The 27,852-nt window shown below is 43.5% G+C and overlaps 3 protein-coding genes across 5 annotated transcripts in view; 2 read left to right on the top strand and 1 right to left on the bottom strand.

The window, feature by feature from the left end:
- The window catches only part of ELOC (elongin C), a 32,768-nt gene extending 25,576 nt beyond the window's left edge, over positions 1-7,192 (bottom strand). The window contains exon 1 of one of the 3 annotated variants that reach the window (XM_062188345.1): positions 7,136-7,192. The gene's annotated coding sequence lies outside the window, so the exon portion shown is untranslated. The other 2 variants (XM_062188343.1, XM_062188344.1) reach the window with 2 other exon arrangements.
- A 58-nt stretch (positions 7,193-7,250) lies between these two features.
- The window catches only part of LY96 (lymphocyte antigen 96), a 51,238-nt gene continuing 30,636 nt past the window's right edge, over positions 7,251-27,852 (top strand). Inside the window, exon 1 of the mRNA XM_062188339.1 lies at positions 7,251-7,345. Within this exon, the coding sequence (XP_062044323.1) occupies positions 7,279-7,345 (67 nt within the window). The 5' untranslated portion in view covers positions 7,251-7,278. The remainder of the gene's footprint in view (positions 7,346-27,852) is intronic.
- On the top strand, positions 10,226-24,345 carry TMEM70 (transmembrane protein 70). Its single transcript, XM_062188338.1, has 3 exons — positions 10,226-10,492; positions 11,837-11,942; positions 23,465-24,345. Exons 1-3 carry the CDS (start codon positions 10,283-10,285, stop codon positions 23,917-23,919), a joined length of 771 nt encoding a protein of 256 aa, XP_062044322.1. The 5' UTR covers positions 10,226-10,282; the 3' UTR covers positions 23,920-24,345.

Raw genomic sequence — 27,852 nt, 5'->3', positions numbered from 1 at the left:
AAAGAAAAAGAACCTACATGTCCATCACAGGAGAATGATAATCGTGATATGTTCATACAGAGTATTAGTCACAGTAAAAAGGGATGATCTGCCACACACAATGTAAATGAATATAAAACACCTACTGTATTATTCCATTTATGTGAAATTACCGAATAGGCAAAACAACCTATGGTGGCAGGGCAGTCATTGCTTCTGAAGGAGAGGTCATAAGGAAGGAGCACGAGCAACTTTTTGGAATGATAAAAATGTTCACAGTCTTCCTACGCATTGGTCAAAACTAAATGGTACAATGAGTGTTTTACTATATGTAGGTTATACTTCACTTTTTAAAAATAAGGCCAATGTAGGAACTTTTTTTTTTTTGACAGAAAATGTAGGAACTTTTTAAAAAGTTCTTACTGACGGCTTTTTGAAGTTTAGATAATCTGACTTCAAAAATATCAAATCAGTGTAGTTTTGCAATTAACCTTTGAAAAGATTTAGTGATATTAAAATTAACCCCAATCCTCTGGATATGCAGATACTAACAGGGAACAAATAGGTTGGTTGTCCCAAAGAGAGCAAACATGAGGCTAGAGATCTGCAATGCAACAGCAAACTGAAGTGAAGAGGCACAAAAAGCATGTTGCTTTTGATCTGGATCTCCATGGACAGATGTGTTTTTATCAAGCTATACTGGAAAGACAAGGTGATTCAGGCAATGTAAACATTATGAGCCAAGTGAGACAGTTTGGGGACACACAAAGTAACTCACTGTTGCAGAAAACTCATTTACAAATTCACGTACTCAACAAATATTTACTAAGGGCTAGTATGCCAGGGTGCTGTCCTAGGCACTGGAGACATGGAGATGAAAGCTCAAGATTCATGGGACAAAAAACCAATAACAAAGTAATACGTGAGATGGAAGAAGTGCTACAGGGAAAAACAAAGGAGGGTAAGGTAAAGGTAATGGAGTAGGGAAGCATGATGAGGTTACTGTTTCATACAGAACAGTGAAGACAGGCCTCACTGAGACTTGACAGAGACCTGAAGAACGTCAGGGTGAGTCATGGTTATGTGGGCGAGAGCCTTTCAAGGAGGGAGAACAAGGAGACCAGTTTGGTCAGAAGAGTAAGTCAGACAGGAAAGGGAGAGAGGCAGAAGAAATTGGGCAGTTGGGGCATATCAAATAGGAGTATGATGGATATAGCACACAGGTTGGGACATGAATCAAGACATGGTCTTGGCTGCCTCATGTAATAACACCAGGGCAGGCATGTAATCCTCTGCTATTCCATCCTGTTTCATCTGTCCTACTGAACCATTTTCCTGCTGTTTTCTATCATTCCCAAATACTTTATTTCAGTCTTACTCAGAATGTCGTACTTAAAAGTAGTCTTATTTTTGTTGCTTAATTTGAAAGGCAGAGACAGAGATTTTTCATCTGCTGGCTAGTTCACTCCCAAATGCCTGCAACAGGCAGGACTGGGTGGAAGAGCCTCCAGGTCTCCCACGTGGGTGGCAGGGACTCAGTACTTGAGCCATCACCAGTTGGTCCCAGGATACAACACTAGCAGGAAGCTGGGATGAAAGCAGAATAGCAGGGACTCAAAGGAGGGAACCAGGCTCTCCCCATGGAGGATGTGCAAGACCCAAGCAGCAGCCTAACCTGCTATGCTGAAGGCAGACCCCTCATGCTTATAAGTAGTATACTTTAGAACCCTTCATTCCCCTTGGCTAATTTCTAGCTCGAGGAAATTTGTCCCTTTGGATGAAATTATCTAACCTCTTTGTGCCGAAGATTCCTCAACTATAAAATGGGAAGAATATAGGATTCACCTTACAGAGTTGTTTTGAAGAACAAGCTTATATATAAAGCACTGGTGCCTGGCACACAACAAACACATCAAAACACTAGCTATTATGTTTCTATGTCTGACAGAGGTTCATTCCCACAGGTATTATGGGCCTACCATGTGCCAAGCACTGTTCTAAATGCTTGACATAAATAACCCACCACCAACCTGGAACTTACCTTTTTAGTGGGGAGCAAAAAATTTTTTCTGTAAAGGGCCATGTAGTGAATATTTTATGCTTAAGTAGGCTATATGGTCTCTGTCACAACTATTTCAATTCTGTGAATGGAGAGCAAGAGCAGCTACTGACAAGATGTAAACAAATTAGTGTGGCTATGTTCTAAGAAAACTTACTTATGGGCATAGAAGTTTGAATTTCATAACTGGTAAAACATATTCTTCCTTTGAATTTTTGTTCAACCATTAAAAAATGTCAAAACTATTCCTGGCTGTGGCCGGAACAAAAACAGGTGGTGGGCTGACTTTGCTGGCCTGTGGTTGCTACTTGCTAACTCCATTCTAGCAGGTTCTCAATCTGCAGTCCCTCACAGAGATTCATAATTAAGAAGCAGTAAAATCCCAAACTCTTCAATATGCATGTATATTTTTGTGCACACGTACAGTTCAGAGTAAGGGGAATGAGAAGGTTCATAGCTTTCATCAAACTTCATAAGGGGTCTCTAACCATGAAGAAATTAAGAAATAGCTGGCCGGTGCCGCGGCTCACTAGGCTAATCCTCTGCCTGCAGCGCTGGCACACCGGGTTCTAGTCCTGGTTGGGGCGCAGGATTCTGCCCGGTTGCCCCTCTTCCAGGCCAGCTCTCTGCTGTGGCCCGGGAGTGCAGTGGAGCATGGCCCAAGTGCTTGGGCCCTACACCCCATGGGAGACCAGGAGAAGCACCTGGTTCCTGCCTTCGGATCAGCACGGTGCACCGGCCGTGGCGGCCATTGGAGAGTGAACCAACGGCAAAGGAAGACTTCTCTCTCTCTCTCACTGCCCACTCTGCTTGTCAAAAAATAAATAAAATAAAATAAAATAAGAAATAGCTCTGTTAAATTAATCTCAACAGCTACCTCATGTGTACTGAAACATCTTCACATCTGAATTTCTGCTCTGTTAGACATTTCTATCTTGAGACTCAGATGGATTAAATGTTAGGACTTGATTCCCACCTTCCAAATGAGGGAACTGGAATCAATTATGTCTAAAAGTCTCTCCAGCTCTATTTATCTGAAATTCATACTCCCCTACATCAGCTGCCTGGAACTCAACTTGACATCTTTACTAAGCAGTTACTCACATAAAACACAGAATTTCAGGGCTTCAGGGTACTGTAGGTTCCCATGAATTACTCTATCTCACCCTGAAAAACTGCTTGATCCCCCTATCATACAACATCTCCAAATTGCTTTCTTTCAGTTTAGAAAGTATAAGCAGATATTCCCAAAATATAATGTGCATCTAATCATAGATTCTGTATATCATAAAATAATAAAAAATAACCCTTGAATGGGTGGCCTAAAAGTAAATTCTAATCACTTCAACTGCCTGTCTTTGTACCTTCAGACTAAAAATACTTATACCTATATAGCATATACTGTCTATAATTTCAAAAGTTTAATAAAAACCATCCTTCCTATCCAAGATCAGCCTTTCCACCTAACCACTGAGTCTCATTCCCTCTTACCTAAGGTCTTTCTCTTGCCATGACATCCAGCCCCACACTGTAACATCCCCACCTCTTCCCTCCAACTACCACCCATGTTTCCTTAACCCACTCAGCTCAGACATTTGGTCTATTGGTCTGCTCAAGAGGCTCTTACTAAACTTCAACTACTTGGTCCCCTGGTCAATTTTTAAACTTCATTTAATTCTTAGCAGTATTTTACATATCTTACTACTCCCTCCTCCTTGAAACATTTTCTTCCTTAGTATTTCAAATGTCACTCTCCTGGCTTTTCTGCTTTTATCACAGTTGGCTCCTCTTCTGACTGAGTGACTGAGTGCTTCTAGTCATCTGCCCTCTTTTCCATTAACATTTTCTACTGATGTCTTCCAGGCAACAGGGTTAAGTACCATCTATAAGGGGCTTGCGCTGTGGTAGCGGGTTAAGCCACTGGCTGCAGTGTTCGCATCCCATATGGGTGCCAGTTTGTGTCCTGGCTACTCCGGTTCCAATCCAACTCCCTGCTAACATGCGTGGGAAAGCAGCAGAAGATGGCCCAAGTGCTTGGGTCCTTCTACCCACATGGGAGACCCCAGAAGAAGCTCCTGGCTTCAGCCTGTTCCAACTCCGGCCATTGCCGCCATTGTGGAGAATGAACCAGCAGATGGGAAGATCTCTCTCTGTCTCTCCCTCTCTCTCTAACTCTGCCTTCCTTTCAAGTAAATAAATAAATAAATCTGTTAAAACAATATGAAAAATATATCATCTATAAAATGATTCTCAGATTATCTCCCTACTCTGATTTCCAGACTGCCAGACATAGATACACTATTTGCCTAATGCAAATGCTCTCAGCTATCTTAGTAGTTATCAAACTTAGTGGGTCCCACACAGAACTTCTGATTTCTCTCTCAGAAACTGATGCTTGGAGCTGGCATTGTGGCAAAGCAGGTAAAGCCCCTGCCTGAGAGGCTGGTATCCCATATGAGCTGCTCCACTTCCAATCAGCTCTCCACTAATGTGCCTTGGAAAACAGTGGGAAGTGGCCCAAGTGCTTGGGGCCCTGCACCTACGTGGGAGACCCGGAAATAGCTCTTGGCTTCAGCCTGGCCCAGCCCTCACTATTGCAGCCATTTGGGGAATGAACCAGCAAATAAATCTTTAAAAAAAAAAAAAAAAAAAAAAAGAAACTGATACTCCTTCCCCAGTCTTTCCAATTTCAGTAAATTTCAGTACATGATATTTCTTTTCATGCAAGACAGTTGATTATTCAAAAAAATTTTCTTTTTTTGGTACCAGGGTGAAAGCAAGGCCCATCTGATGCCAGGTCCAAATTACATTCCAAATCAGACTGGTTCTAACTTCCAACGCTCCACCTCTAGTTTAGGCTACCACATCTATAGCCTCCTTACAAGTTGGTTTCCCAGCTTTCCTCCTAGCTGCTCTTTCCCACCCAGCAACCAACCATCTAACGCATAAATCAGATGTCACTCCCTAGAATAAGGACTACAAATGCTTCATCTTATCTACTTCCTGTACCACTTAGATCTTACCTCCCAGCACTCTTCTTTCACTGTGCTCCAGCCAGAATGGCCTTAAGATTCCTTGAGTAGGTCGAGTTCATGCCTAGTTCAAGGTTTCTCATCTGCTGTTTAAGCTAAAGTAATTCTTTTACATCATTCTTACCATTTAGCTCGCCAGGCAAAACATCAACCCCTCAGAGAGGTCATCCCTGATTATCCTATCAAAATTAGACACCCCCATCCCAGTTACTCCAACCCCCGAAGTTGCTATATTTTCTTCACACTTATCGCTGCATAAAACTGCATTTTCTTACTCAGATATCTTCTCTTTCCTTAAGTTCCACGGTGGGAGGGCTACAATAGTGCCTGGCACATAACAAATATTTATGGGGGGAGGGAGGGTTAAGCACTTGGCCTGGCAGTTAAAATGCCAGTTTAGGACACTCATATCCCTATCAGTGACTGAGTCGGATACTCCTCTGGGCATCCTGCTTCCCGCTAACACACTAGGAAGGCAGCAGTGAAGGCTCAAGTAACTGGGTTCCTGACATCCATGTGGGAGACCTGGGCTGAGTTCCTGGCTCCCACCTTCAGCTTGGCTCAGCCTCATCATTGTGGGCATCCGAAGGGGTAAACCGGCAGCCAGGAGCTCTGTCCTAATACTTAGTATATTCACTATCAGTTTTCTATTCACCAAGTCTTGATATTTCAGGCATCCCTGAATAAACTTATTTTACAATGGAAAAGCAGCTTAGCTGAAATACCTTAATGCATATGCATGTAAATTAAAGACTTTACTGATTATTTTCCGGTACTAAAAAAGCCAACTAGTAAAAAACAAAACAAAACAAAAAGCCACAAACAAAAAATCCAAGATATGCATTTTTGAAGACTTAATTCCTACTTCAAAACTACTGCCTACCTATATTACAACATTATTATCGTGTAACTGTCTCCAGCTTAAATATGTATGTACATGTATATGTGTTTTTTAATAGGAGTTATCATATAAACCTTATATTTAAAGAAAAAGAAGGTAATCATTTAAAAATTAAGAATCCCAAATCATTAGCAATAAACACAAACACCCCTGATGGCAGGAACCAGGGCTGTTTCCTTGCCATTTTATCTGCCGGATGAATAAACTCAAATGGGAGCCGCGATGTTACAACAATACGAACGGTATTATCGTATATATGAGGTCAGATTTATCATTCTAGGCCACTTCACAGAAAATGGAAAAAAAAAAAAAAAGCCTATCTGGGGATCAGAAAGCAGACCTGGTAGTTTGAAAGGGAGATTTTTTAAAGACTAACCGATTTTAGCTGGCTTCTACAATGAAAATAATACACAGCAGAAATGCTAGCACCAAATGAGACACAAACTGCACAGCTAAGGCTACTAAAGAGATTCCAGGACTCTGAGAAATCAACGGGGTATCTGACACAATCAGACATCATCTCCTTTCAGACAAGATTGGGAGACTGATGCACAAAAGCCCCAGGACACCAATTCGAGCAGAGATTGCCCAACAAGTTGCCCAGAAGGTAAACTTCTCCGGGTTCTGGGGGCTGAAAAGCGTGAATCTGAACTCACGTGAGAAAAGCAAAAAGGAAAAACGACAGGGTTGCCATGCTCCGAACGCCACCCTCCCCGCGCTCAGCCCAGAGAACACCCAGTCTCACCGGCTGCCGCCCATCCTTCCACCTCTTTCCAAACCCACCCGGGGACGCCAGGACAGGTCCCATCGCCCTCGTCTCCCCTCCCCCAAACAGGAGTTGGAGAGGCCCGGAGAGGTCGAGAGCTTCCGTCCCTTCCCCGCCCAGATGGGAGAGGGTGGGGAGTGGGATTTCGAGCGCGCCCAGTCCCAGCCTCGCTCGTCAGCCCGCGTGCCCGGAGCTCCGCTCCTACTCCAGCCCGAGACTCACTCAACAACCCCGCAGCCACCGCAGCCGCCGCAGCCAGGTCCCCGCGAACCGCCACAGCCCCTACTCAGGGCCGCCCCCCCACCCCCAGCGGCCTACCCCCGTGGGTTCCGGGGCAGTCTAAAGGATTACTTCCGTCAGGTCACAGCCGCTCTCCGCGACGCGCGGGAGATTAGTACCTGGTGGGTCTGTCGCCCACTTCCGTCCGGAGGAAGTGCGTAGCACTCCCTTTTTTCCTTCTTCCCCAATAACAGTCGCTCGCGTAAGAGCCGTCACTGGCGAATCTCAACCAATCCGATGCTAGGGCTTCTGGATTCCCAGCATGCAGTGCCGACCTGCTCCAATTTCTGCTGGGACGGAATCCTCCAAGAGGCGCTCTGGAGGCCGAGGTAGCACTGCATCCTGGGATTTGTAGTTTCTCTGGGGTTGTGGAGGGGACGTTTGTCGCCCCGAGGCAGCACTGCATCCTGGGGCTTGTAGTTTCTCGAGCTGTGTGTTAGAATTTTGAGGATGGTAAGAGGTTGTCCCTTCCTCGTGTTTGGGGGTCCAGCCAGAGGTGGAAGACTGCAAAGGAAATATTATAATGTGAGAGTGCGGCTTCTCTGCTAACAAAGCCGTGCTCTTTAAGAGGCGCCATTAGCCCTTTGTGAAAAGTGGCGAGGCATGCTGAAGAGCATCTCCGCTGCGCGCGCGGTCCGCTGGCCTCATTTCCTCCCTTCCCGGTAGCGTTCACTGTTTACTGAAAGCTGGCCACGCCCCCGCCGCCCCCCGGCTGGCTCCGCGCTGCGGGTTCTGCGCGCTCGCGGAAAGTCCGGGCGCCTGCCACCATTACTCTGCCGGGGCCATCCTGGGGGTTCGGGGCCTGCCTCCACCCTTCCCTACCGCCGCCCCCGCCTCCCTCTCTCGGGCCTTGCTTTCCTGTGGTTAGGTAGGCAGGCACCTTTCCAGGAAGGCTGATGCGGCTAAATAAAGTTCGCCCTCCACTGTTTTCGGGGAGAGTGGCATGAAGAGACTGCTAGGGCCAAGACACCCTTGCAGGTTGCGCAATCCACACCGTTGTGCAATGATGTCCACAAAAGGAAAATAGTTACAGACGACCCGAGGTCTGTAGAACTAATTAATGACTTTTGTCTGATAGGCTTTTTCTTAGTTGATGTGGTAGACAAAGCCTTTGCAAAAATCTTTTTTTTTTTTTTTTTCCTTTCTGTATGGTAGTTTAAATAGAGTTTGGTAGGGGAGGAGAGGCGTTGGGGTGCAGAAGACGAGGTTGTGGGACCATTTTCAATTTTCCCATTGTTATGGGTGAATGCTAGGGTTCTTGTCTTTGCACAAGAAGGAATTCAGGCGTGAGACAGAGTAGTGGAAAGTAAAATAGCAAGGTTTATTAGGCAGGGACACCTCACCAGACAGAATCTAAGAGAGAGTGCCCAGTCGCTCAGACTGGGAGAGAGCAGGGTTACATGGTTGAGTGCAGAGAGTACACCTGGCCAGGCCAGGTGGGCGGCTCAGTAGAGAGGCAGAGGGCTGAGCGTGCTGTCTGGTTGAGGCACGCGGAGGGCGGGGGCAGTGTTTAAGGGGATGGGTCTTTGTCTTCTCACATCTCCTCCTGAAACAAAAGACTTTCCCCCTGAAGTTATCAGACAGGGGGAAGCCTGGCTGGCGTCTCCCCGGTTAGGGGAAGGATGGGCAGGACCCTCTGGAGGATCAGGATCTGGAGCAGGATATTTGAAAGGGGCGGGGACCCCCACCTGGCAGGTTATCGGGTAGAAGGGGCAGGGCAGGATGCCAATACTGGGCTGCCCCAGAAACAAAGGGTATCGGGATGCCTTTGAGATGCATATGCTGGACCTAAATGTCTCCTTAGGCCTTTGTCACACACACATAAGCTCATATCTGACTTCCTACCTAACACCATCAGTTATATCTTTAAATGGAACCTTTTAGAAGGTATGCATGGGGAATGGAGGGTTATGTTTTTAAAACAACAACAGGATCATTCTTAAATCCCAGTGAAGTAGTTTATGGTCAACAGATGTCTTAAAATTATTGAATTGGAAAATCCATTTATCCATAAATAACAATCTCATGTAATCTTGTAGCACAGTTTTCAGAGTATTATACCATTTAACTATTTAGAAACTTGGAGAAGTAAACCAAACAAATGAGATTTCATCTGCTTATAGTATCTGTACGAAGAGATTTAGCTTGACAGAAGATGAAAAATCCCAGTTATCTCAAAACACTGAAGGAAAACATCCTTTATCTATAGGTCTATATATAGATCAGTAAAATAATGGATGATGGCTGTTGTTTGTAGTACAAATGGCTCTAAACTGAAGAGCTTAAAAATGTAAATCAAACATAAATTTAAGAACCAAGAAGTTGTTCACAGCAATCACAGGTTGGATAGACTTAATTTTGCAGTGTGTTGGTTGTTTTTAGGAAGTCGCATGCCGTATGTGTGGGATTCCCCCAAGTGATTTACAACATACATTTTATGACTGGAAACTTTTTGTGCAACACTGCAATAAACATTTTGATTAAAAAAAAAAAAAAAAAGCCAGTGCCAGCATTTAGCCTAGAGGTTAAGATGCCCACTGTGTCTCTCTGCTGCTCAAATAACACAATAAAATTAAATTATTCATAAAAAAAAAGTGTCTGGAGACTCCCTTCCCCCTAAAAGTGGGCAGTACCAGGAGCTGCCAAAGTGAGCGTGTTACACTATGAATTTGTTCCTCTTCTGTACAGATAACAAACCAAGTCATAGTTCTGAAATAGTGGCGGACGGAAGCGTCTCTAGTTAGATGTTCGCTCTTACAGACTCAGCTGAATATGCATTCTAAAGCCATTTTAAGGACACGTTTTCCTTGGGACTTCTGTAGTATTTTGTAAATTGGTATAGCTCAACTATACTACAATGTCTATTCGACCACATTTGTAGGGGTTTCCTCCATATATGAGGACGTTAGGGTCTTCCGTGCCAGGAACTAGAACCATTTCCTCAAAGGAAACAAGTTTCCAGGGGCTAGAAAATGACGTCCTCGATAACGCAGGATTTAATCCTGGCTTCTAGACTTGGTCCTTTCGCACTCTTACTTAGAGGACCAGGCTCCAGCAGCCGGGAGCCGCGCACAGGCCGGGCGTTTGCGCATCTCCCGGCCGCCGGGAACGAGCGTGGCGGGCCAGGTTGCAGGCCGGACGCACAGCCTGCGCACGCGCAAGCAGCCAATCAGGCCGGGCGGGCGCCTCGGGGGCGGGGCGTGCGCCGGGTGAGGCGTGAGTCCTTGCAGGCGGGAGGCTGTGCGCCGCTGGTTCGCGCGTGCAGCATGCTGCTTTTGGCTTTAGGCTCCTCGGGGGCCGCCGGACTGCGGCTCGGCGGGAGACGGACGGCCTTGTGGAGGGCCGCCGCGCTCCGAGGCCCCAAAGCGGCCGTCTGCCGGGCGGCCTCCACCGGCCGGCCCTCGGGGCTGGTTCGCGGCGGGAGCGTGGGGCTGCGGGGAGCCGCCTCCTTTCTCCGGAATCGCGAGCTGGCGCAGGTCGGCCGTCGCAGGGCTCGCAGGCCGGGGTTGCCGGGGAAGGGACGGGCGGAGGTCGGGCTTGCGGGGCTCCCCTCGCCCTCTCCGTGGCTCGAGTGCGTGGGGAGCCGTCCTCTGGGGGGTTTGCAGAAGCAGCAGGCCGAGGCCTTGGGGACCGCGGGGGGCCTGCCGTGGGAGTGTGGTTACTTTTCTGGGCGTTTTCAAGCACTTCACAGGTTGGCTCCAAGTCCAGCAGGTTTGTAATGACGACTTGGTTTAGTTCCTTTTGTACTCTTGGGCAGAAGCTCGGAAGGGCTCATTTGCAAAGAAATTGCGTGCGGTAAATGCAAATCACCGAAACAACTCAGATAACCTGGTTTGGAGTTCGCCTACCTGTTAGGGGACTCTATTCGTAGGCATTCCTTTGGTCCCTGGGAAAAAGAGTGGTGTGGACGTTAATCCTTTCCTTTGAATCTGAACAAATTGCCTCTCGGGTCTGTCTTGTAAAATGTCAGGATTGGCAGATCTGGGAGAAATGTCTGAAGTGGAAATTGGAACGTCATTAAATACCCACGTGGAGGAACTAAGCGTGTCTTTTACATTGTGGAGTGTGTGTGCTGTGAAATTCATTTTCAGGTGTTCAGGGACCTTGTGTGTTTCTGGAAATTTGATTTAGGATTTCAGGTAAAAATGTTTTGTTTGGGGGGAAACAAGGTATTTTCAAGGCCTTTAGGGAAAGTGTGGCTTTGTTTTTTAATAACAGCTACATTATACATATTTAAAACGGAGATCTTCCATCCACTGGTCCACTCCCCAAAGCTCAATCCAAGTCTCCGCCTGCGGGTGGCAAGGACCCAACCACTTGAACCTCACTTGCTGCCTCCCAGGGTGTGCACTCCCAGGAAGTCAGCACCAGAAGTAGAGCCAGGACTCGAACTCAGACACTTCAGTGTAGGATGTGAGCATCTCACGCAGGTGTCTTAATTGTAGTGCTAAATGCCTACCCCAAAATTTATTTTTTGAAAAGCTAATATTGAAATCAAATGAAAATTATATTCTCATTAAGAGTGGGATAGGAAAAAACTGTTCCACTAAACTCAGTTTTTACTTGTTCAACGTCACAGTAGACTTAAAAACCTGAATTGTGTTGCAAACCTGGCAAATCATAAGATGATTTATGTTTATGACTGGAATTAATGAAAGCCATTTTGGTAGCCACTTTGATGTCTTTGGCTCTGTCATTTGTTTAGCAGAATTCTTCACGTAACAAATTCTCATCATTTAAAAAAATAAAATATTAATATTTCACAGTTCTAAAATACAGTTCACTAGGTGCTCATTTGAAATTGGTCTGTGTTTCAATAGATACCTGTTTGTTGGGAAGGATGTGTTCGATGCTTACGTACACAGATTGACAACTCAGAAGATGGAAGACTGATTTATACTGGGAATCTGGCCCGGGCAGTATTTGGTGGGTAATTGAAAGTCAGAATATTGCCTTATTTTGCTTTTCATTGTAGGAAAGAGTATTGGCCTATGTTACCTATTGTATTAGCATCTCTTAATTGCAAGGCATAAGGAAAATAAGATTGTACAAATGTATATTTTATTCTTGAGGTCTGTTGAGATATAGAAATTGAGAACTTTGCATTTTTAAGAGATGTTAAAAATATTTGAAGGTTGTGTTATGACTGTGATTTTTAAAAAAGATTTATTTTAAAGGAAAAGTTACAGAGAGGCAGAGGTGTTGTGGGGGGGGGGGAGGGGTTCTTCCATCTGCTGATTCACTCCCCAAATGGCTGCAACGGCCAGAGCTGGACTGATCCAGAGGCAGGAGCCAGGAGCGTCTTCTGGGTCTCCTACTTCAGTGCAGGGGCTCAAGGCCTTGGGCCATCTTTCCTGCTTTCCCAGGTCATAGCAGAGAGCTGGATTGGAAGTGGAACAGCCAGTTCTCAAGTATGTGCCCATATGGGATGCGGCACTGCATTTAACTTTGGGGTTTAAATGCCTACATGAGATCCTGTTCAGTCCTTGACAGAAATTTTTAAATTTTTTTTTTTTTTTTTTGACAGGCAGAGTGGATAGTGAGAGAGAGAGACAGAGAGGAAGGTCTTCCTATTTGCCGTTGGTTCACTCTCTAATGGCCGCCACGGCCGGCACATCGTGCTAATCAGGAGCCAGGTGCTTCTCCTGGTCTCCCATGCAGGTGCAGGGCCCAAGGACTTGGGCCATCCTCCACTGCCTTCTGGGGCCATAGCAGAGAGCTGGCCTGGAAGAGGGGCAACCGGGATAGAATCCAGCGCCCCAACCGGGACTAGAACCTGGTGTGCCGGCGCCGCAAGGCGGAGGATTAGCCTGTTAAGCCACAGCGCTGGCCAGAAATTTTTAATTTTTTGCTTGATCTGTTAAGATTTTTATTTATATATTTGAGAGATAGAGTTACAGTCAAAGAGAGGGAAAGAGCTTTACCCTCCGTGCCACAGCGCCAGCCCCAATGACTTTGTGATATTATCTCTGGACATTCATACTTACGTTCTTTGGTCACCTCTCTTGGGGTATTTAATAACAAAGTAAAACAGAAAATGTATATTTGTATTTGAATGTGCAGAGGAGAAAACAGAGTGATATCTCTTAAGAATGTTTATCTTTGGGGAGTAGGATAGAGAAATGTATTATTCTGATCTTGATTTACTAAAATACTATCAAGGAGCAATTTAGAAGGAAATAAACTTTGCTTCAGTTTCTGATTTGGAGAGTTTGACTCCAACATTGGGTGGCCCTAAGGGTTTAGGTATCTGGTGAGGCTGGAAGACGGTGGAGGGATGATTACATGGCAAGTGAGGAAGCAGAGCGAGACGCAAGAAACACACTGGGCTTACATAGCCAGCCCTCTAACCCACTGCTGAGAACTCAAGACAAGCCCTCGTGGCTTGAAGACCTCTTGCCAAGGCTACCTCTCAGATGCCATAATTAGATCAACTGTTAACATAAGACTTTGGGGTTTAAACGCCTACATGAGATCCTGTTCAGTCTGTGACAGAAATTTTTAATTTTTTGCTTCATCTGTTTTTTTTTTTTTTTTTTTAAGATTTTTACTTATATATTTGAGAGAGAACAGTTACAGTCAGAGAGAGGGAAAGATGGAATGAAAGGTCTTCCATCTGCTGGTTCATTCCTCAAATGGCCACAATGGCCAGTGCTGGGCCGACACGGAGCAAGGAGCTACTTCTGGGTCTCCTACATGGGTGCAGGGGCCTAAGCACTTGGGCCATCTTCCACTGCTTTTCCAAGCCATAAGCAGGGAGCTGGATCGAAAGAGAAGCAGCTGGGACACAAACTGGCATGTATATGTGATGCTGGGCTGTAGGTTGGTGGCTTAGCCTATTACGCCATAGTGCTGGCCCCTATTTTTTTTTTTAAGATTTATTTATTTGGGGCCAGTGCTCTGGCACAGCAGGTTAGCACCCTGGCCTGAAGCGCCAGCATCCCATATGGGTGCCGGTTCTAGTCCTGGCTGTTCCTCTTCCGATCCAGCTCTCTGCTGTGGCCTGGGGTAGCAGTGGAAGATGGTCCAGGTCCTTGGGACCCTGCACCTGTGTAGGAGGCCGGGAGGAGGCCTCCCGGTTTTGGATCGGTGTAGCTCTGGCCATTGTGGCCATCTGGGGAGTGAGCCAGCAGATGGAAATCCTCTCTCTCTACCTCTCTTTAGCTCTGTCTTTCAAATGAATAAAATAAATCTTTAAAAAAAACAGAAATCACAAATATATTTTTAAAAAGATTTATTTATTTATTTGAAAGGCAGAGTTATACAGAGAGAGGAAGAGACAGAGAGAGAGAGAGAGAGAGAGAGAGATATCAACCTTCCATCTGCTGGTTCGCTCCTCAAATGGCTGCAACAGCCAGGGCTGGGCCAGCTGAAGCCAGGAGTCAGCAGCTTCTTTCAGATCTCCCACATGGGTGGAGAGGCCCATCTTCCACTGCTTTCCCAGGTCCATTAACAGGGACTGGATCAGAAGTGCAGCAGCCAGGTCTTGGACCAACACCCATGTAGGATGCAGGTGTTGTAGGTGGCAGCTTTATCTGCTGTGCCACAATGCTGGCCCCTGCTTCATCTTTTTCTAAATTTGACAGTTAAATTGAACACATAACGGTTCTTTTATAGTTAGAAAATATATAGATTATCTGTTTGCTCGGATCATCTTAGCATTTACAGCTGGTGTTTATTTAGTGCCTTTCCCAGATGGTAGAGTTATCAGGAAAAAGAAAAGACAGCATATTACAAAGCTGCGAGCTTCCAACAGTTTCCTTGGATCACAATTTAGTAGAGAGAAAGAAGAACTTGGTGTAGTATGTGATAGTTTACATTCCCGAAGGTTGTATTTTATTTTAATTATCTCCAAGTATAAGTTAAAATATCTGGAGGATTACTTTATAGCTGTGTATGACCACAAGTTTTCAACACTGATATTTGCATTTGTGTTTTTGTGGTTAAGTTGCCAAGTGATCATCTGAAATATACTCTGGAAATTCAAGGTCCCAAGTGTGTGGAATTACAGAGTGTTTAAAGTACAGTTATAGCTATTTTGAGCTTTTTAGGAATAAAGACTGATTATAGTCCATTGAGTGGGGTTCAGAAATTATTGGAAGAATTAATTTCAGATGTCCAGGAATTTCTTTGGAAATCATTGCACAGATAGGCCTTTGAGTCTGATGTCCTGTCTCAGGTCTGGGGTTCCTGGATTAATGCCATTAAGATGCATTTTAATAGTGATCTCCATGGTACCTTCTGTATGGCTACAGACACCATTTTTTCAAATAAAAGAAAGATTTACCAGTTTGTGTCTTGCACCCATTTGACTCCTTTCTGGAAAGGAAAGGAGAGGGGCTAATTTTGGTATGGGTAGAGTGTAATATGTATGACAAGGCATAGTTGTCCATAGTATTCTAAGTTCTAGAATTGTAACTTGCAGAGGAATTTAATATTTGAGTTCTTTAAATGTTATGATTAATAGAAAATCTATTAGGAATTAGTATTGATTTCTGTGTAGAAACTGAGAAGACGTTAGGATAGAGGTTGCTTAAAGATTCTTTGTACTACCAAGTGGTTTTTAATCTAATGACACTTGAAGGTCCTTTTAGTTGACAGTTCTTGTAAATTCAGCAACAAATAATTACCAGTGTTGTCCTAGCATTACTTGTGCATTGTGTCAGGGGTGTTGTTTAAAGATAATGCAGTCTGGTAGGAAAGAAAAAGTGAATACATAGTAATAATTGTGGTAAGTAATTATAGTATTAGAGAATAAATTTGAGATAAAGCAGATACGTCATTTTCCTTTTTTCCCCCCAGAAACCTTTTATTTAAGGCATACAAATTATATGTATTTCCTAAATACAACTTTATGAACTTAGTGATTCTTCTTACCATACTCAAATCTCCCACCTTTCTTCCTCCTCTTCTATTCCCATTCTTATTTTTTACTAAGATCTATTTTCAATTAATTTTATACACATAAGATTAACTCTATACTAAGTAATGAGTCTATGTCTCCCTTTAGATCCATTAACATTTCTTTAATTTTTTATTTATTTTTTAAAGACATTTTTTATTTGAAAGGCAGAGTTACAGATAGGCAGAGAGAGAGAGAGAGAGAGAGAATGAATGAATGAATGAATGAGAGTCTTCCATCCGTTGGGATACTCCCCAAGTGGCCGCAATAGCTGGAGCTGGGCTGATCTGAAGCCAGGAGCTTATTTGAGGTCTTCCATGTGGGTGCAGGTGTCCAAAGACTTGGGCTATCCTCTACTGTATTCCAGGGCATGACAGAGAACTGGATTGGAAGTAGAGCAGCCAGGATTCAAACCAGCCCCCATATGGGATGCCAGTATAGCAAGTGGCGGCTTTACCCACTACACCGCAGTGCCGGCCCCAGCATTTCTTTTAAATATCCAGATGCCCTGTAATAGGTACATATATGTTTATTGTAGTCACATCTTCCTGTTGAATTGATCCCTTAATCATTACATGGTGCCCTTCTTTGTCTGTTTTAACAGTTTTTGTGTTAAAGTATTTTGTCTGATATTAGGATGACTACACCAGCTCCTTTTAGTTTTCTGTTAGCGTGGGATATCTTTCCATCTTTTCACTTTCAGTCTATGTGTATCTTTGTTGGTGAGGTGTGTTTCTTGTAGGCAGCAAATAGATAGGTTTTGTTTTTTAATCCATTCAGGCAGTCTGTATCTTTTAACTGGAGAGTTGAGGCCAATTACATTCAAGATGACTATTGATAAGTAATGACTAGGCCCTGCAATTTTTCCATAAATTTTCCTATTATTTACTTTGGATTTCCTTTGTACTTTTACTGGGAGATTTTTCTGCCTTCACCTTCTTTCATAGTGATGACCATGTTTCTCTGTTTCTGTGTGTAGCACATCCTTAAGCATCTTTTTGTAAGGCTGGATAGGCAGTGACAAATTCTTTCAATTTCTGTTATGGAAGGTCTTTATTTCACCTTCATTCATAAATGAGAGTTTTGCAAGGTATTATATTCTGGGTTGACAGTTTTTTTCTCTTTAAGACTAGGAATACTCTTTATGTTTTACTGTGGAGAGTTTGACTACCATGTGTTGTGGTGAGATACTTTTCTGTTTATCTATTAGGAGTTCTATGTGTTTCCTGTACTTGGATGTCCCTTTCTTTCTTCATATTAGGGAAGTCTTCTGTGATTATTTCACTAAACAGGCCTTCCAATCCATTCTTTCTGCTTCTCCAGGAACTTGTTGGGTCATTTGAGTTATCCCATAAATCTCCAACACTGTTTTGTAGTTTTCTAATTTCTTCTTTTTTTCGGTCTGACTGTAAAATTTCCAGAGATTTGTCTTCTAACTTGGATAGTCTTTCTTCTGCCTCACCACATCTGTTGTCAGGGTCTATTTCTGCATTTTTTTATTTGATCTATTGAATTCTTCATTTCCAATATTTCATTTTGATTTCTCTTTAAAATATCAATTTCTTGGGAAAATTTTCATTCATGACATATGTGGATTTCTTTAATTTGTGGATTTATTTCTGATTACTTCTAAGTAATTCTACGATCAATTTTGTGAATTTTGTTTCTGGCATTTCTTCAATTTCTTCATCTTCACATTCTTGTACTGAACTGTTGTTATGTTCCTTTAGGGGCATCATCATGTTGTCTTCCTTATGCTTGTTTCTTGAGTTGCTATGTAAGTTTTTAGGTATTTGTGGAGTTCCTTTTTTTTTCTTCATTGTGATGGCTTTTGTCTTTGGACTATGCCTCTCTGAGTAGAGGAGTGTCTGCTCTTTCAGTGAATACTCTGAGGTGTATGCTGGGTGTGGCCAGGGAGCTCTGTTCGGTGTTCCAGGGTGAGGGGTGTGTGCAAGGCAACACCCATGCTGGGCATGGTGAATCTCTCTCTCTTTTTTTAATCAGAGGGGAGGTTAAATCTGTTCTGTTGGTGCAGTCTCTCGCTCACCCCCTCTCCTCCAAGGAGCCCAGCCTGGGTGCTAGCTGCAATAGGTACAATATTCATCCGTGCTGCTACAAGAAGCACACAAAAGACCTGTGCAGTCTTTGGTATGAGTACAGATCTCACTGCAATGACCCTCACCAGGGAATCAGGAAGCCCGAGTGTGTGGAGCCACCCACAGTGACTGCCCAAAGACCAAGCCACACCTTGTGCCCTCTCATGCAGCCACAGTGTTTTCCTAGTCCTAGCACATACGGCTGCCACAGTCATGAGCATCCAGCCCCCTGTCACTTCTCTCAGCCAGACTCGGCATCTCCTCTTGACTGGTTGCTGGCATGCAGACACAAGCTGTTGCAGCTGTTATATTTGTCCAAAATGGTGCCCCCTCCCTCTCGGATAGTTACAGGATGCTAGTGTTGGGTGGTAGGGGAGAGAAATGTGCCCCCTTTTTTCCCTCTAGATTGGCAGGTACACTGTCCCCCACAGGATTCCAAGCTGGACTCATGCCAGGCTCTTCCCGCAGCTTTATCGCCAGTGTCTTGGGCTGCTGCAGTCTGGTCTTCACCTCACTCCAGAGCTGGTGCTGAGATTCTCGGCTGCTGGGGTCCTGAGTTGTGTGAATATCTACAACCTCCATGTAGATCCACAGTGTCTCTCTCTAATTTGCAGGGAGTTTCCTCTGTAGTTTTCTCCCTAAACTCTTCCCTGAGATTGCACTCTCTTCCCTTTTTTTAAACTATCTTCCCCTAGATGAGAGCAGTAAGCTCCCTCTGTATTCCTCCATCTTTGAATTCCTGAGATACATCATTTTTCAGATTGGAGACAAAGAGAGTGATAGAACAGAAATTGTCCCATTAGGGTGGCATCTCACCAAGGTCTTTTAAGATGAGTGGAATTGGGACTGGCGTTGTGGCATAGCAGGCAAAGCTGCTGCCTGCAACGCTAGCAGCCCATGTAGGTGCCAGTTTGTGGCAACTCCACCCTGGATGTTGCAGCCATTTGGGGAATGAACCAGCAGATGGAAGACCTCTCTCTCTGTTTCTCCTTTTCTCTCTAACACTGAATTTCAAGTAAATAGATAAATATTTAAATTTTTTTTTTTAAAAGATGAGTGGTGGAATTTAAATTTGAAGAGATATGAAAGGAAGTCATCCCAGGCCTGGAAGTAGTTTGACCAAAGGCATGAAGAATAGAGAAGCCAGCCAGTGTTGTGGTGCGGTGCCAGCATCCCGTTTGGGTGCCAGTTTGAGTCCCAGCTGCTCCACTTCTGATCCAGCTCTCTGCCGATGCACCTGGAAGGCAGCAGCAGATAGCCTGGGTGCTTGGGCCCCTGCAACCATATGGGAGACCTGGAAGAAGCTCCAGGCTCCTGGCTTCAGCCTGTCCCAGCCTTGGCTGTTGTGGCCATTTGAGGAGTGAACCAACGGATGGAAGACCTCTCTCTGTCTCCTCTGTCTCTTCTCTATAGCTCTTTCATATAAATAAATCTTGGAAAAAAGAAACCAGGATATGTTTAGAAGTTACTTTCTTCCAGGCAAAGTAAAGCATGTTTGTGTTAGTTTGCTTGGGCTTCTGTAATAAATTACCACAAATTTGGTGAGTTAAAACAATAGAAAATTAGTTCCCACAGTTCTGGAGACTAGATGTGTAAATTAAGGGTCACCAGGGCCAGACTGCTTGCAGGCTTATAGGAAGGATTCTGCCATACGTCTTCTAGCTCTTGTGGCTCCTGGCAGGCCTTGGAATTCTTTAGTTACAGCTATGTAACTCCAGTCTGCCTCAGTCTCTAAGTGACCACTTGCATGTTTCTGATTGTCCTTGTCTGTCCTTATAAGGTCACAGTCATTGAATTTAGGTCCTATACTAATCCAGTATGATCTCATCTTGATCTTTAATTAAATTTGCAAAGACCCTATTTCCAAATTTGGTCATATTCTGAGGTTGTTAGTGGACATGAATTTTTGGGGGAACACTGACCCTCTACAATGTGACAAAGGCAAAAAAAAAAAAAAGAGGTATTTATTTTGGAAGGACTGAGGAGACATTTTTATACGAGGCAGTTTGGTTCTCAATGTATCCCATGAGTGTCAATGTCATGGCAACTTTATGTGGGAAGAGGGGAGAAGGAAATATTTTAAAATTACCAACAGAAGATAATTAAGCCTTCAGCTAGCAGCAACGTGTTAGAGTGCTTTGTTATATCTTTAGTAACAATATGTTGTCAAACTTGATTTTCCCAGTTTTGTTTAAAAAACAGTGTCTTTATATCTTTAATTACATGTTTCTTATAAGTGAAGTTTAGCCCCATTTTATCTGTTTAAAAGCTATGTGTGTTTTTGCTGTTAAAGTTGTTGATTTTCTCATATTCTACAAATGTTTAATATAGTGGGAATATTAACCCTTTGTGATATAAGTTGAAAATATTTTTACAGCTCATTTGTGTATGTACATTTTAAAAAATATATCCCCAATATCAGTTTCTCCCCTATTACATCTGTATTTTGAGACATAGTTAGAAAAGTTTTCCCATCCCAGATTATAAAGGAATTCATGGATATTTTCTTTTTATACCTCTATATTTTTAACTTTTACATTAAAAATTTTTAATGAGGTCCTTTAAAAAATTTATTTATTTATTGGAGAGTCAGCAACAGAGACAGACAGACAGTGGCATACAGATAGACAATCCAGCTTCCTGTGGATGGCAGGAACCCAAACATTTAAATCATTACTCCTGCCTCCCAAGGCCTGCAATAGCAGGAATGTGGAATTTGAAGCCAAACCCAGGCACTCGAACGTGGGGTGAAGATATTTAAACTGTTAGGCCAGATGCCTGCTCCTAATTTTTACATCTAAATCTTTGAAGTGCTTAGAATTCTTTTAGTGTATGGGATGAGTGTTAAACTGAATTTTATCTTTTACTGCTTGGCTATCCTGTTGTCGCAACACCACTTGAAAAATGTCCATGTTTTTTCCAGTGCTTTTGGTTAGATCTTTGTCCTAAACCAAATTTCTGTGTGTAATTGTCTTTATATCTGGATTTTCCATTTTGTTTCGTTGATCTTCTGTTTATCTGTGCACCAGTACCCTACTGTTTATTTTTTAAACTTTTTTTTTTTTTTGACAGCCAGAGTTAGATATATATAGAGAGAGACAGAGAGAAAGGTCTTCCTTTTCCGTTGGTTCACTCCCCAAATGGCCGCTGCGGCTGGCATGCTGCACCGATCAGAAGCCAGGAGCCAGGTGCTTCTTCCTGGTCTCCCATGTGGGTGCAGGGCACAAGCACTTGGGCCATCCTCTACTGCCTTCCTGGGCCACAGCAGAGAGCTGGCCTGGAAGAGGAGCAACCGGGACAGAATCCGGCGCCCCGACCAGGACTAGAACTCCGGGTACCGGTGCTGCAGGCAGAGGATTAGCCTAGTGAGCCACGACGCTGGCCTAAACATTTATTTATTTTATTTGAATGAGTTACAGAGAGAAAGGGAGACACGGGGTGGGGAAAGGTCTTCCATCCATTGGTTCATTCCCAAATTGGCTCAATGGATGGAGCTGAGCTGATCCAAAGCCAGGAACCAGGAGTTTCTTCGGATCTCTCATGTGAGTATAGAGGCCCAAAGACTTGGGCCATTTTCTGCTGCTTTCCCAGGCCATAGCAGAGAGCTGGATTAGAAGTGGAACTTGGGCTGGTGCCATGGCTCAATAGGCTAATCCTCCGCCTGCAGCGCCGGCATCCGGGTTCTAGTCCTGGTTGGGGCACTGGATTCTGTCCCGGTTGCCCCTCTTTCAGTCCAGCTCTCTGCTGTGGCCCAGGAGTGCAGTGGAGGATGGCCCAAGTGCTTGGGCCCTGTACCCACATGGGAGACCAGGAGAAGTACCTGGCTTCTGGCTTCGGATCAGCGCAGTGCGCTGGCTGCAGCGGCCATTTGGGGGGTGAACCAACGGTAAAAGGAAGACCTTTCTTTCTGTCTCTCTCTGTCCACTCTGCCTGTCAAAAAAAAAAAAAAAAGAAGAAGTGGAACTTGAACTGGCGCCCATATGGGATGTCGGCACTGCAAGTGACAGTCTTTTACCCGTTACGCCATAGCTCTAGCCTCACCATACTATTATTTTTTATTTATTTATTTATTTATTTATTTTGACAGGCAGAGTTAGACAGTGAGAGAGAGAGAGAGAGAGAAAGGTCTTCCTTTTCCGTTGGTTCACCCCCCAATGGCTGCTATGGCTGGCAAGCTGCGCTGATCCAAAGCCAGGAGCCAGGTGCTTCCTCCTGGTCTCCCATGCGGGTGCAGGGCCCAAGGACCTGGGCCATCCTCTACTGCACTCCCGGGTCACAGCAGAGAGCTGGACTGGAAGAGGAGCAACCAGGACAGAATCTGGAGCCCCGACTGGGACTAGAACCCGGGGTGCTGGTGCCACAGGCGGAGGATTAGCCTGTTGAGCCGCGACGCCAGCCTCACCATACTATTTTAATTATAGAATCCATTATGGTTTAGTACTCATACATATTTAAAGAGTTACCTCTCCCTAATGATATTTTTTTCCTTTTGTTTTTCCAAATGAACTTTATAATCACCTTGTTTAGGATCTCACCTTGTCTATTTTCCAAATATATGTTATTTTTAATTAGACTCACATTATTAAAATTATAAATTACAACTAAGCACAATTTACATTTTAAGTTTTTATTATTGTGGTGAAATATCCATAACATAAAATTTACCATTTTAAGCATTTTTAAGTGCACAGTTCAGAAATCACTTATTTTTAATTTTCCTAATGTGATAGATAAAAGATACCTCAAAGTTTTAATATTTTTATAGAAAGCTTTAACTTAATAAATATAATTTTCATAAGAACAACTTTTGGATTCTAGCAGTCACAGTTTTAATTTGAATGCCTTTACTTACTAAAATGTTGAATACCTTTCCACTGTGTTTCTTAACTACTGGTATTATTTTTTTGTTGATTTGCTGTTATAATTCTGGGTGTCTAGCCTGATAGAATTCCCCATATTTGAACATTTAAGGCTGTATATATGGAAGTGCTTGTTCACAGAGAATTTTGACAATCTACTGTCAAAGCAACTTCTGTAGTTTTGATAAGTACTAAATCTTTTATTGGGGATCTGAGGTAGAGATTGTATAACTCTAAAGCAGATTTGCTTCTTGGAGAAGGTACATTGGTAATGGAGTCTGGAGCCAAATGTTTCTGGGTTTGACTCCCAGGCCTGCCACTTGGTAGCTAGAGGATATTGCACAAGTGCTTCATTTTTCTAATTTCTTAAGTAGTAGTTATGATTTTACCCCTGTTACACATCTCCCTCATAGGGCTTTTCTGTAGATTTGATGAATAAAATATGTAAAATGTTTAAAACAGCATGGCCTGTAATAAGCACTGTATTTGTTCTCTGATTTTTGTTGAAGAAAGATGGAAGAATTAGTAGGATAGATTGATTGTTCTATAAAATGTAAAAGCAGTAATCCTCCAATTTTTCTTCCATTTTAGGTGTGAAATGTTTCTCTTACTCTACAAGTGTGATCAGTCTTGCATTTCTACCATACATTTTTGCACAAAATAATATGTTTGGAAGTCTGCCTTTGCAAGTCTTATTTTATGGCATCATAGGAAGCTTTACATTGATCACCCCAGCTCTGCTTCACTTTCTTACGAAAGGCTACGTTATTCGGTTATATCACAAGGCTGCAACAGACACTTACAAAGCCATTACTTACAGTGTTGTGCTTTCAGAAACAAGCACAGTGTTTCACCAGAGTGACGTGAGGATTCCAGACAGCACACATGTGTTTACCACATTTTATGCTAAAACAAAATCACTGTTAGTTAATCCAATGCTCTTTCCAAACCCTGAAGACTATGACCATCTAATGGGTTATGACAAACCATTCACTTTTGATATGGAAGAAGACAGTGAAAAAAAACAGCTTAAGGATGAGAAATGAGAGCCTGTCGTTTTTATTTGTACTTAAATGTGATTTATGTTTCAGTATGTAATAATAAAAATTGCCTTTACTTTTGTTTTCTGTTAGTAATTGTTAAAAATAATTTGTATTATCAGTTGTGGATTAATTTTCAGAGAATTACGTTTCTTTATAATAAAATAAGCTATATTTGAGAAATCAAACATAGTTTTATATCATTTGTGTTTAAAGAAAAGTGTGACTATATCTGTACAGGTTGGTATGTGTGTGGTTAATTGAAGAGCTATATAATAAATGTGATTGCCTATAAACTGTGTCAGATGCCAAAGGCAAATGGGAAAGTTACTTTTTCCTTTGTGTTTAGATTTTTCTAATTGTGTGAATATTGTTTTCAGACATTAAAAAGCATGCTGAAAAATTAAAAAATCTTGGGAATTAGTGTTTATTCTCTTTTGGTTCACAATACCTGGTATTTGCATCTCTGGCATGGTTCCCACAATAAGAATGTCCATAGTTAGCTATAAGGGAAATGTCTTAGGTGGCCCCATTTGTTCCTCCAAGTTAACTCTCCTCCCTTGGTGCACACTGTCAGAGTAGGACAATCATTGGCACTGAACAGATGGACAATGCCTTTTCTGAAATGGTGATTAAATGCAAGCATTATCAAGAATAGGCATTTTGGGATTTTCATGTCTAATTGTAATATAGAAGTTGATTCTTGAAAAAGATTTCTAGTGAGAAGCAAGAGGCCTCAAATCCTGCTGTTTAGGAGGCTGGCATTGTGGCATGACAGGTAAAGCCACCCCTACCTGTGATGCTGGCCTTCCATATGGGCCCTGGAGTCCTGGCTGCTGCACTTAGATCCAGCTCCCTGCTAATGGTATGGGAAAGCATCGGAAGGTGGCCCAAGTGCTTGGTCCCCTGCCACCCACGTGGGAGACTTGGATGAAGCTCCTGGTTGTTGTGGCCATCTTAGGAGAGAACCAGTGAATGGAAGCTCTCTTTCCTTCTCTTTCTGTAACTCTGACTTTCAAACTAAATAAACATATCTTTAAAATAAATCATGCTAATTATATTAGTGGATGTTTATTCAGTGTCTCAAGGGTGCTTGGAACTGTGCTACTTACCCATTACCGAACAAAACATCCAGTCTGTCAATGGAGCTGGCTAACATTGCCTCTGGCAGCCATAGTTGTAAATTTAATTCAGTCTCTTTGGCTTGCAGATTTAAGGGAGTTTGTGGGAAGCACTAGGAGCTTAGAGGAAGATATTCAAGTCAGGCTGGTACTAACTTACTCATTAGAGATAGCTTGAAGCAGGAAAACCAGCCTGAGACTTACATCAGCCAACCCAGAACTTGCCAGCTTGTTTGAGTGGTCTGTGCCTGCCTGCTTTCTGTCCTTTGTTGCAGGAGATATTGATTATGCCTGTTACCCTAGCAGTGAGTGAGATAATCTTTCTATAAAAAGTTACCCCCATGATCAGGTGTTCTTTATGGATAGATTAGACGGTAGAAACAAGGGGGAAAAAAAAATCACTAATTCCTCCTAGAACTATAGCATTTTAAAAGTTATTTTCCAACATGGCTTCTCTTCATAATTTGTTCTGAGTACAATGTAACTCTAAATGTCCCATACCCATGTGATCATTTTGTTGCCTGTGTAGTGGAGTGAAAAGCTTTGTTTTATTACTGATCTCTGAATAATTCAAAAGACCACTTGGTTGGTTAGGGGGAAAAGTGACTTTTCAAGGGTACTCACCAAGGAGTGAGAGCAGGACATTTTACAAAGGGTCAACATGCATGGGATGTGGTGCTGCTTCTAAGCAGAAACAGCTCAGGCCAAGGTGAGGAGAAATAGATATCTTCTCTTGCCTCTTCACTTCCCACATCCCAGGGGAGGCAATGATTCCCCAGCTGTCCAGAGGAGGGGCAGTGAATCTTTTTTTTTTTTTTTTTTTTTTACAGGCAGAGTGGACAGTGAGAGAGAGACAGAGAGAAAGGTCTTCCTTTGCCGTTGGTTCACCCTCCAGTGGCTGCTGCGGCCGGCGCACTGCGCCGATCCGAAGCCAGAAGCCAGGTGCTTCTCCTGGTCTCCCATGCGGGTGCAGGGCCCAAGCACTTGGGCCATCCTCCACTGCACTCCTGGGCCACAGCAGAGAGCTGGCCTGGAAGAGGGGCAACCAGGACAGAATCCGGCGCCCCGACAGGGACTAGAACCCGGTGTGCCGGCGCCGGTAGGCGGAGGATTAGCCTATTGAGCCACGGCACTGGCCAGTGAATCGGTTTTGTTTGAATCTTGAAAGGGGATGATCTACACTGACATCTGGGTTACCCTTTGGCCATAAATGCATCCTTGCAGTCCTTTTCCTTAATGTAAATTTTACTGTAGGGAAAGACTTCTACTTTTGGAAGCAAAATGAATGACAATTTTAGCTTGGGCATTGAAGTTGTAGTCTGCTTTCAGAACGTCTTACACTTGGGTTTTCTTTTCATTGAAAATTTCATCCATACAAAAGTAGAATCATACAGTGAACCTGCAAGGTATCATCTAGATTCAGCAATAACCAAAATGCCATGAATATTGTTTCTTTTTAAAGATTGGTTTATTTATGGGCACATTATTGTAGCACAGGGGGTTAAGCTGCCACCTGCAACACTTATGTCCCATATAGGTCCCGGTTCATGTCCTGGCTGCTTTGCTTCTGACGCAGCTCCCTGCTGTAAGCAGGGTAAGCAGCGGAGGTGGCCCAAGTCCTTGGTCCCCTGCACCCACATGGGGGTCTGAGTTGAGTTCAAGGCTCCAGGTTTCAGCTTGACACAGCGTGGCTGTTGTGGCCATTTGGGGAGTGAACCAGGGATGGAAGATCTCTTCGCCACCCCCTGCCCAAGTTTGCCTTTCAGATAAATACATAAATCTGAGTTATGTGTTTATTAGAAAGGCAAAGTATGTGAGAGACAAATCTTCCATCCGCTGGTTCACAAAATGCTGCAATGGCTGGAGTCTGGAAGTCCACGTGGGTGGCAGGGGTCCAGTCTGGGCCGTCATCTGCTGTTTTCCCAGGTACGTTAGCAGGGAGCTAGAACAGAGCAGAATAGCTGGAACTTTTAACTGCTTAACTCACTGTGGCACAACATTGGCCCCTGTTGCTCCTTCCTCTGCCCTCCTCCCTTCTTCTTTCCATCTTCCTCCCTCTCCCCCTTCCGCCTGCTCTTAGTTTTCATCTACTTCAAGGCAAAGACAGACTTCTATCTGCTGGTTCACTCCCGAAATGCCTATAACAGCTAGGGCTGGGTCAGGCCAAAGCCAGGATCCCAGGACTCCCTTGAGGTCTTCCACATGGGTGGCAAGGGCCCCAAGCACTTGCGCTACCACCTTCTACCTTCCAGGATGCATTAGCAGAAAGCTGGATTTGAAGTGGAGCTGCTGGGACTCAGGACTTGAGCCAGTACTCCAATGTGGGATGTGGCTCTCAAACTGCGGCTTAACCTGTTGAGCCATGACCCCAAAGTGTTTCATCTAGTCCCTGACCACTTGCTCTCTACCTCATTTGGAAGAAAATTCCAGCCATAATATTTCTTAAATATTTAATTCTGTAACTACAAGACAAGGATATCTTAAAAAAAAAAATTGCAAAACCATGATCCTATCTACAAAAAATTATCCTATCTACAAAATGAAAACCCCACAGCCTTAATGTTATCAAATATATCCTCTTTAAATTTCATATTGTTTCATAACTTTTCTCACATTTTGTTTGGATTGAAATCCAAATAAAGTTCATATCTTACACCAAGTGTTGCAGTCTTTTAAGACTCTTCTACGAGTCCGTTCATTTTTTTCACTCTTGTTCCCCTTGCAAATTATCCGTTGACGAAATTGGGTTATTTGTTCTTTAGGTTTTTTTCTTGGTCCAGGTTTCTGATTATATCCCTGAGGTGTATTTTAACATCTT

The sequence above is a fragment of the Lepus europaeus genome, chromosome 4, assembly GCF_033115175.1.
Source record: "Lepus europaeus isolate LE1 chromosome 4, mLepTim1.pri, whole genome shotgun sequence".
NCBI lineage: Eukaryota > Metazoa > Chordata > Mammalia > Lagomorpha > Leporidae > Lepus > Lepus europaeus.
The sequence above is the reverse complement of the archived record's forward strand: the minus strand, read 5'-3'. Positions and strand labels throughout refer to the sequence as shown.

Coding starts and splice junctions, on each gene's coding strand:
- TMEM70 (XM_062188338.1), top strand. CDS start 10,283: ATGCTGCTTTTGGCTTTAGGCTCCTCGGGGGCCGCCGGACTGCGGCTC. Junction 10,493..11,836: donor GGAATCGCGAGCTGGCGCAG/GTCGGCCGTCGC, acceptor GTGTTTCAATAG/ATACCTGTTTGTTGGGAAGG. Junction 11,943..23,464: donor TCTGGCCCGGGCAGTATTTG/GTGGGTAATTGA, acceptor CTTCCATTTTAG/GTGTGAAATGTTTCTCTTAC.